Source organism: Danio aesculapii, chromosome 1 (genome assembly GCF_903798145.1).
Source record: "Danio aesculapii chromosome 1, fDanAes4.1, whole genome shotgun sequence".
In the NCBI taxonomy this organism is placed as follows: Eukaryota; Metazoa; Chordata; class Actinopteri; order Cypriniformes; family Danionidae; genus Danio; species Danio aesculapii.
The window spans coordinates 2,129,785-2,139,572 of NC_079435.1; the positions used below are offsets into that span (position 1 = coordinate 2,129,785).

Below are 9,788 nucleotides of genomic sequence, written 5' to 3' on the forward strand. Positions count from 1 at the left end.
ACACCACAACTCTCAAGTATTACTGTAGGTTCCAATGGCTGCATCAGTTCTTATGTGAAAGAATAAGGACCAAAGTTGTTTAAAATGTTATTCAAAATCCTATTTTTAATGTTAAAGTATGATTAAAATGTAAAACCCACCTACAATTTCAGCCATAATAAGACCATACTAGGTTTATTTCAAATTAAAATGATATTGTCCACTAGATGGAGCAAGAGGTTTCAGTTTTGATGTGTGGCGATGAACAGAAAGAAGAGGAAATCACAAACACAACCTCCAGAGAGTCTAATGGACAAATCTGAGCAGTTTAATAACTAGAAGAATATCTAATATCTAACAGACAGCTTAAAAATACTGCAGTTAATAAAAATGTCATACTGACATGACTTTTGGCAATCAGAGAATCCATCATAAGCCCTTAGTCCTTTGTAGATAATAATGTGATGTGGCGACGCAGTGGCGCAGTAGGTGGTGCTGTCACATCACAGCAAGAAGGTCGCCGGTTCGAGCCTCGGCTGGGTCAGTTGGTGTTTCTGTGTGGAGTTTGCATGTTCTCCCTGCGTTCGAGTGGGTTTCCTTTGGGTGCTCCGGTTTCCCCCACAGTCCAAAGACATGCGATACAGGTAAATTGGGTAAGCTAAATTATCCGTTGTGTATGAGCGTGTCTGAATGAGTGTGTGTGGATGTTTTCCAGAGATGGGTTGCGGCCGGAAGGGCATCCGCTGCATTAAAACGCTGGATAAGTTGGTGGTTCAATCCGCTGTGGCGACCCCGGAATAATAAAGTGACTAAGCCGAAAAGAAAATGAATAAATGATAATGTGATAGGCAATACTTTCATATATTACTCAAATTTACAGCATCTCTTTGAGTTGTAAAGTTAGTGTCCATCGTTGCTAAAGAAACCGTTTCCTGTCTTTATCACACTTACTCTAGGTGTCTGAAGCGCATTTTGTGTCGACCATAGTAACATAAATAGCAAGAGCATCAGCAAACCACAAGCAGCTCATTCCAGTTTCTGTTTAGCAAACTGACCACACGTTAAACAAACCTGCAAAACATGAGCAGATACAACTCACATTGCTTTTCTAGATCAGTGTTTCCCAACCCTATTCCTGAAGGCACACCAACAGTACACATTTTCAACCTCTCCCTAATCAAACGCACCTGAATCACCTAATTAGAACATAAGAAGAGACTCCAACACCTGAAGTTAGTCAGGTAAGGGAGACATCCAAAATATGTACTGTTGGTGTGCCTCCAGGAAAAGGGTTGGGAAACACTGCTCTAGATCATGTAAAATCCACAGTCTGAAATTAGTCAATTAGTTATTAGTATAATGTTAAGTTTTATGATTTCAAATAGGACTCACTTTTGATCTTTATCATATTCTAGGAATATTTAAAGTATATGTTTTAAATATTGTCTCATTTAATAGACTTTATTTAATCTGTTATTAATATGTTTTACTTTTACTCTATCTCACTGTGCGTTTCCTGAACATTTCTGAGAAGAGAGAATAGAGACCCTAAACCTTCACCTGGTTTCTGTGGTTTGAGCTGACTGAAAATATCCTGTTCATCACACAAACGCAAAACCAACCAGTGTTCAGGAAACACTTCATGACAAAAGAACAATCAAAGACTGTTTCCATTTTTAAACGTTTTTAATAATTTAATAATAAAACAAAAACATAGTAATTCATTTATAATACTGGGGGTTAAAATCAAGAAATTAACTTTAGTGCACTTTAGTGCATGAAGACACGCTCACCACTTCACTGTGTGTCGTCTGGTGATGATGATGAGATCATTCTTGAGATCACAAGACTAAATCAAACATTAACAACAGTGAGAAAAATATGGGAAAATGGCATTGTAAATTGAGTTTGTGTCTCTGTGTTTACATTGTAAGCCAAATGTCCCCTCAAGTATAGCAATACCAGTAAATTTGGACATTTTTTGGTCCCTATGATAAGGAAAACAGCCTACAAATCAGACAAAATTAAGTATTTTGAATATGCAATAGTGTGTATGTGAATGGCGTTTATGTAGTGAAGGATATCAGTGTAAATGATCTGCTTCTGTGCATATGTTGGTGTCCAGATTGAAATCAGCTGTAGCAGGTAATCAGAGTCTGAATTGGCACAGAGTATGATGGGATGTGTAGTCCGGGTGGACAGCTGGTGGAGTGTATATATAGCTGGAATGCCTTCTAGTAAGTCTGGTTGGTACTCAAGCTGAGGACCATAAGGAAACTTTTCCTCTGATACGCCAGTCGTTGTAGGTTTAATAAACAGTATAAGCTCTATTCACATAAAGGGCAGTGTCTGTTTTGGGCCCTAAATAAATGGACATCCCAGACTCATTTAATATGAATTATTTCCTGACACACATTCTCTGCAGTGGAGATTCAATCGATGATGAAGATGAGGATGATGGTGATGATGATGAAGTTCTTTCTGAAGCATCTGTATACAACATAGCACATCAATAATCTTACACAGACCTCTTTTCTTATGGTTAAAATAAGTGTTATTACATCATTCACACATTCATGTCTGCTAATGCTCAGAAACAAAGCTGTGAGTTTCCAGAACTGAAGCCTGAGGTTTCACAGTGAATATTAATGTAGAGTTGATTTAAAGCATTATCGACAATCAATTGGTCATTGATTAATCATTGGTATTCTTAATTATGACTTTGTTATTAAATTTACATTTACATTTAGTCATTTAGCAGACACTTTTGTTTAAAGTGACTTACAACTGAGGAGGGGTTCAGTGATTCAACAAAGAGACGCAATACACATAACAAGTGCTAATTATATAAAGGAAATGTTTGTGCTTAGAGAATTAGTAATAGAGTAAAGAGGGGGAAGGTTTTTCTACAAGTGGTTTGTCAAGCCCACTCACCTAAATGTGGCACACCCAGAATTAATAATATTTTGGGGTCGGCATGTGATGTGGTTGGGGAGAGAAGAGGGTCTTGGTTTTGTTCACAGGAGCCATATTATCATGCAGCCGAAGAGCAGTTACTCACTATAGCAGTGGTGAGCCTGGTCAGTACCTGGATGGGAGACCCCAAGGGAAAACTAGGTTGCTGTTGGAAGTGGCATTAGTGATGCCAGCACGGGGCGCTCAACCTGTGGTCGGTGTAAGCCCTAATGCCCCAGTATAGTGAAGGGGACACTATACTGTCAGTGGGGGCCGTCTTTCCAATGAGACGTTAAACCGAGGTCCTGACTCTCTGTGGTTATTAAAAATCCCATGGCACTTCTCATAAAGAGTAGGGGATGTCCTGTCCAAATTCCCTCCATTGGCCCTTACCCACCATGGCCTCTGAATCATCCCCATCCACTGAATTGGCTCTATCACTGTCCCTCCACTTCACCTATAGCTGGTGTGTTGTGAAGCACTGGTGCTATTGTCCTGTGGTTGCCATCGCATCATCCAAATGGATCTGCACACTGGTGGTGGTGTGGAGAGACCCCCCTCATGATATGTCTAAGACCCTCTTCTCTTCCCCACCTCATCACATGTCAACCCCAAAATGTTATTAATTCTGGATGTGCCACACACAGGTGAGTGGGCTTGACAAACCACCTGTAGAAACATTCTCTCTTTCAAAAAAACCTTCCCCAAGGACCCACACACACTCGTGGACACACTCTTGATCTACTTATAACTAAGGGTTTACACATTTCATCGACTGTTGTTAAGAATCTGATCGTTTCTGTATATTCTTTAATATATATTGACCACTCCAGCTGTTCAAGACAGAAAGAGTCTCTCTGTCAGAAAGAGATGCATAAATGAAAACACTAATGAGCAGTTTATGAAGGCCATATCACTAGCACTAAGCATTTCTGCAGACTCTGTTGATTCACTCCTTGATTTAGTTAACTCTAAAGTTAAGAATGTCATAGATGACATTGCTCCCGTTAAAGTCAGGATAAGAACTGGGAGAAAAAATCATGGACAAGGTCAACAGGAGTTCAAATGATGAAAAGACAATGCAGAAAAGCTGAGCGTATATGTGGAGGAAGACCATTATAATATCTATAAAGACAGTCTTCATGCTTTTATTGTGGAACTAAACACTGCTAGGCAGACTTTCTTTTCAAGCCTTATAAACAGCAACCTAGATAACCCCCGCACCCTCTTTGCAACAGTAGAGAGACTCACAAAAATCTCAAATCTCCCTTTTATAGGCAAAATCATTATGTCTGATTTCATGGCAATTAATGGTAAAATCTTAGAAGAGATCATGCAAGTTATGAAAACATCACCCTGCAGTCTTGATACACTCCTCACATCTTTCTTCAAAACAGTGTTTACCTGTTTAGAAATGGATCTTCTAAAAGTGGTAAATGCTTCACTTCTCACAGGGATTTTTCCAAACTCACTTAAAACTGCAGTTGTTAAACCCCTCTTGAAGAAGAGCAACCTGGATAATACCCTATTGAGCAATTACAGGCCCAACTCAAATCTCCCTTTCACTGGCAAAATCTCCCTTTCATTGGCAAAATCATTGAAGAAGTTGTTTTTAACCAGGTTAACAAGTTCTTAAACTTCAAGGGGTGTTTAGACAATTTTCAATCTGGTTTCAGACCACATCACAGTACAGAGAGCGCCCTTATAAAGATAATCAATGATATACGCCTAAATACAGATTCAGGCAAACTAACAGTGCTGGTACTGCTCGATCTCAGTGCTGCATTTGACACTGTCGATCACAGCATACTTCTGGATAGGCTGGAAAACTGGGTTGGGCTGTCTGGGACGGTCCTCAAGTGGTTCAGATCTTACCTTGAATTGAGAGGTTACTATTTTAGTATAGGTGACCATAGGTCTAGGTGGACATCCATGACATGTGGAGTCCCACAAGGCTCGATTCTGGCACCTCTCCTGTTCAACGTTTATATGCTCTTTCTGAGCCAAATAATGAGAAAGAACCAAATTTCCTACCACAGCTATCCTGATGACACTCAGATCTACTTAGCCTTACTGCCTAATGACTACAGCCCCATTGACACCCTCTGCCAATGCATTGATGAAATGAATAATTGGATGTGCCAAAACTTTCTTCAGTTAAACAAAGGGAAAACTGAGGTCATTGCATTTTGGGAACAGAGATGAGGTTCTCACTCAAAGTGAATGCATACCTTGGCACTAAAGGTCAAACAACAAAAAATAAGGTCAAGAATCTTGGTGTGACTCTGGAGTCAGATCTGAGTTTCAATAGGGATGTTAAAGCAGTCAGTAAATCAGCATACTATCATCTCAAAAACATTGCAGGATTTAGATGCTTTGTTTCCAGTGACTCAGAGAAACTTGTTCATGCTTTTATCAGCAGTAGGGTGGATTACTGTAACGGCCTCCTCACGGGCCTTCCCAAGAAACAATCAGACAGTTGAAGCTCATCTAGAACGCTGGGGCCAGGATTCTGACCAGAACCAGGAAATCAGAGCACATCACACCTGTCCTCAGGTCTTTACACTGGCTCCCAGTTACATTCAGAATAGATTTTAAAGTATTATTACTGGTCTATAAATCACTAAATGTCTTAGGACCTCAATACATTATAGATATGCTCACTGAAGACAAACCTAACAGATCACTCAGATCTTTAGGATCAAATAAACTAGAAATTCCAAGAGTTCAGTCAAAGCAGGGTGAATCGGCATTCAGCTACTAACAGCGCCCCTCGCTGCTGGAATCAGCTTCCAGAAATGATCAGATGTGCTCCAACATTAGGCACGTTCCAATCGAGACTGAAAACACATCTGTTTAGCTGTGCCTTTACTGAATGAGCACTGTGCTACAGCCCACAGATCACTTTTTTTTTATTATGTCTTTCTTTTCTTTTTTTGTTCTTTAATAACCTGTTTAACACATTTTAATCTGTTTTTATCTGTTTTTAATCATTTTTATCATTTGTTTTTTTTATTTTCTTATACTTGTCTTTTCTTATTCTTGTTTTTGTAAAGCACTTTGAATTGCCACTGTGTATGAAATGTGCTATATAAATAAACTTGCCTTGCCTATAGCGCATGTGTTTGGACTGTGGGGGAAACCGGAGCACCCGGAGGAAACCCACGCCAACATGGGGAGAAAACTCCACACAGAAATGCCCACTGACCCAGCCGAGGCTCAAACCAGCAACATTCTTGCTGTGAGGCCACCGTGCTAACCACTGAACCACCATGCCACCCTAAACAGCACCATAGTATGTGTATATACTGTAGGTTACAGAAAATCTAAGACTTACCCATTTTAACCCTGAGGTTGACTTTAGTGATGACGTGAGCTCCACACCAGTAAACTCCAGAGTCGTCTGCTCTCAGATCAGTGATGTTGACAGTAAAGACTCCAGCAGATGCTTCATCACTGATAGAGAATCGAGCATCTCTGATGGTCTCCAATGAATCTCCATCCTTCACACACGTGGAGGCTTCATGTGCTTTGCAGAAGCTTTTCTGATCTCCATCATGATGTCTGCACTGGATGGACACGTCGTCTCCTTCATACTTAGTCAAGCTCAGCTCTGGAAATGATCAGAAACACAAGAACATCAGTGGACAGGCCTAGTTTTCCACATTCAGATGTGTGAAGCTTCCTCACCCTGCTTGATGATGACCATCAGATGAGTGTAAAGATAATTCAGCTCTCTGTCTAATGTCACTGCGCACCAGTATTTCCCAGCATCCTCTGCTGTCAGTCCAGTGATGGTCCCAGTGAAGACACTTGCTGTGACGTCTTCATGCAGAGTCAGTCTCTCTTTCTCTTCTCTCACAGTCTCATCCAGAGGATGTGTGTCTCTAGTGGAGCACTTCCCCTTACAGAGAGACTTTGACTTTGATTGATAGATTGAATCATAAGGGCAGAAGATCTGAGCAGATTCTCCTTCACGTCTCACTACTGGAGACACTGCACACAAACACACACACATTTAACACACAGATGATGGTGAACAGACTGGATTTACTCCAGAATCATCTGAATGGACTCACTGATGACGCTGAGCTGGATTTTAGTGGTCAGGGAGATGAAGGTCAGATGTGTGTCTCTGGTTTCTGCTCCACACCAGTAAACTCCAGCATCTCTGACACTCACATTACTGATTCTCACTGTAAAAACTCTCTCTTCATTTCCCACAGATTCTGCAGGAGTCTTTTGGGGCTCTTCAGATGCTCTTGTTGTCTGGCAGCTCTTATAATTATCCTCTTTGCAGAAATAAACTTTCTGTTCTTCTGGGATCTGACAGCTCATCTTCACTTCTCCACCAAGATGAACAGATTCATTCATGATTTTTTGATATTTTCCATCTGCTAATCAAGATAATAGACAGTCAGAAGAGATACTTTATATACTCAAGTTAAAGTATCTGCTGTTTCCTCACCATGTCTGATGTTGAGCTGAAGTTGAGTGAATCTCTCAGTATATTCAGAGTCCTTCCCTCCACACCTGTATGTTCCTGCATCTGCAGCTTTCAGCTCTCTAAAAAACACCATCAAGACTCTTGCTCTGGTGTCGTCATCTACAGAAACATCTCCATTCTTCATCCATTCCTCCTGACCTCCTGAACATCCAGCTGATGTTTCTTTACAGATGTACTTTGTCTTGGTTTTGTGTTGAGGATGCTCACACTTGATCATCAGAGCAGCTCCTGGGTAGCTGCTGACTATAGACATGGCCGATTTAGCTGCCAATAAACAAAATATCAGACTAAATCAACATAGAAACAAACAATCTTGCTTCATTTTTTTTTGACAGTTTGCTCTACTCACCCATAATGTGCAGATGAACAGTACTAATAATAGACGAGTATCTGCTGATTGCAACACCACATAAATAAACTCCTCCATCATCTAGTGTCACGGTAGAAATTCTCACATTGAAGAAGTTATTACGTCTGTCATCAGAAATACTGAATCTTTCTTTATTTCTTGTGCCAGTGGAGTGTATCATCTCTTCAATTATGTTTTGTCTCTCTTTGAATAATACTTTTGCATCATAAATATGATTCTGGGAATATTCACAACTGAAGACAGCAGTTTCTCCATTATTCACTATCACTTTCTTTGATAGCACACGGCGTGAATCTGTCATTTACAAAAAATAAATAAAAGTTAATATATGTCGAAACAAGCTATTCTTAAAGAGTAGAAGCATCACACGCTTGCTTACCTTCTTTAACATTCACACTTATATCAATATACCACTTGTCAACAACCCTAACTCTGTATTTTCCAGCATCTTGTGATTTCAGATCCCTGATGAAGATCATGAGGTTTCCATATGTGTTGCAAAATAGAGTGAATCTTCCTTCAGCAGTCCATTTACTGTGTTTCTTGTAATTTATTATGGTTCTCCATGGGTCATGTTTAACCATGTATTTAGCAGAGTCACTTAACCAGAGTTTCCCAGAATCCATTATCAGGCTTTCTCCAGAGTATCCAGTGACTGAAAGAGAAAAGCTCTGATCTGAGATCAGGTAGACAGTAAAGAAGACGAGGAATATCTTCATTATTCACTTGAGTTCTGCAGCTGTGTGAATCTGTTCACAGGATGTTACGGACCTTTATGCTTTTGATACCTTGCACTAAAGGGTGGGTTTTACTTTCGAAAGCCTATGACATCAGACTTCCTTCAACTGAGCATTGTGAAAGAGCGCCATCTAGCTGACGTTACTGATTCTATCAATCTTCTTCAATCATTGTGTTTTTTGGATACTGCAGTGAATGCAAGAACTTTACAGGTTTTTTGCTTGTATTTTAATTAAATAAATGAATTAATAGATGAGATAAAGATAAAGTAAACACTTGCTAATGCTTAACAGAACCAACCTCGTGACATAGTCTGAAACTCATCACTGAATTACTTGTTTTATATTTAACATTTGTTATGGTAACATTTAAATGTATTGATATCAATGTGGAGTAATTGGTCATTGATAATATGCTATTTGGCTGACAGAAACTGACCAGATCATTATTAGCACCCGGCATTATAACCTGGTCCAGATAACAGGCTGATAATGGATGGATAGATAGAGCAATCCATCCATCCATTATCAACCTCTTATTTAGGTCCTCTTTCATCAACTTCATCAGCTTCTACATTCCTACTCATTTTGGTTTCATAGGGCCCAAACTGGCTAGTGGTGCCCCTGGGTGAAAATAGAAACAATATCGATTGGTTATTCAAAAGCTTTGCCTTCTGGCTCTTCTCTTTCTTCACCACAACAGACCAGTACATCAACTGCAGTCTGTCCGCCAATCTCATATTGTATCCTTCCCTCATTTATATACAAAACCCAAATATACTTGAACTCCTCTACCTGAGACAAGGACTCACTTCCAACCTGAAGACAGCAAGGCACTTTTTTTCCAATCGAAAAACATAGCCTTAGACTTGGAGCTGAAGGTCTTGAAGGTCCGGGTCCAAGGAAATCATCATCTGCATCATCCCCTAATCAGACTCAGGACAGCTAGTGAAGTGCTGTGCAGGTAAACCTCACTCCTCTGACCTCTAAAGGTGCTCTAAAGACAGATGCTAGAGGCCATGGTCTTTAGCCTCCTTGTAAGAGCAACCGACTCCCATGTGGAAAGTCGCCGATTCGATCCTAGCGCGGAGCGGATTGGGTGGTGTAGGACCGGCAAGGTTACACACCTAAACCTTATAACCTTGCACTAAAAACAAGCCAGGCTTGCTAGTGGCAATGCAAAACAGGAGAGAACAGCCCTTAAAAAAGTGCCTCAGACCCCCTACTCCTAGAGCACCCC

At 40.3% G+C, this 9,788-nt stretch overlaps 1 protein-coding gene across 1 annotated transcript; it reads right to left on the reverse strand.

Moving 5' to 3' along the window:
• Positions 1 to 1,891: 1,891 nt before the first annotated feature.
• LOC130241230 (polymeric immunoglobulin receptor-like) lies at positions 1,892 to 7,875 on the reverse strand. The gene is made up of 6 exons (XM_056473300.1): positions 7,791 to 7,875; positions 7,403 to 7,705; positions 7,014 to 7,277; positions 6,625 to 6,930; positions 6,272 to 6,547; positions 1,892 to 2,469 (listed from the first exon to the last, which is right to left on the reverse strand). The coding sequence occupies exons 1-6, from the start codon at positions 7,792 to 7,794 to the stop codon at positions 2,378 to 2,380; spliced, it is 1,245 nt and encodes a 414-aa protein (XP_056329275.1). The 5' UTR covers positions 7,795 to 7,875; the 3' UTR covers positions 1,892 to 2,377.
• Positions 7,876 to 9,788: the final 1,913 nt, after the last annotated feature.

What these genes read in the sequence shown, in the direction of transcription:
- LOC130241230 (XM_056473300.1), bottom strand. An exon ending in TCAGCTCAACATCAGACATG is followed by an intron (nt 7,278 to 7,402) that starts GTGAGGAAACAG and finishes TTGGTGGAGAAG; the next exon opens with TGAAGATGAGCTGTCAGATC. An exon ending in GATGGTCATCATCAAGCAGG is followed by an intron (nt 6,548 to 6,624) that starts GTGAGGAAGCTT and finishes GATCATTTCCAG; the next exon opens with AGCTGAGCTTGACTAAGTAT.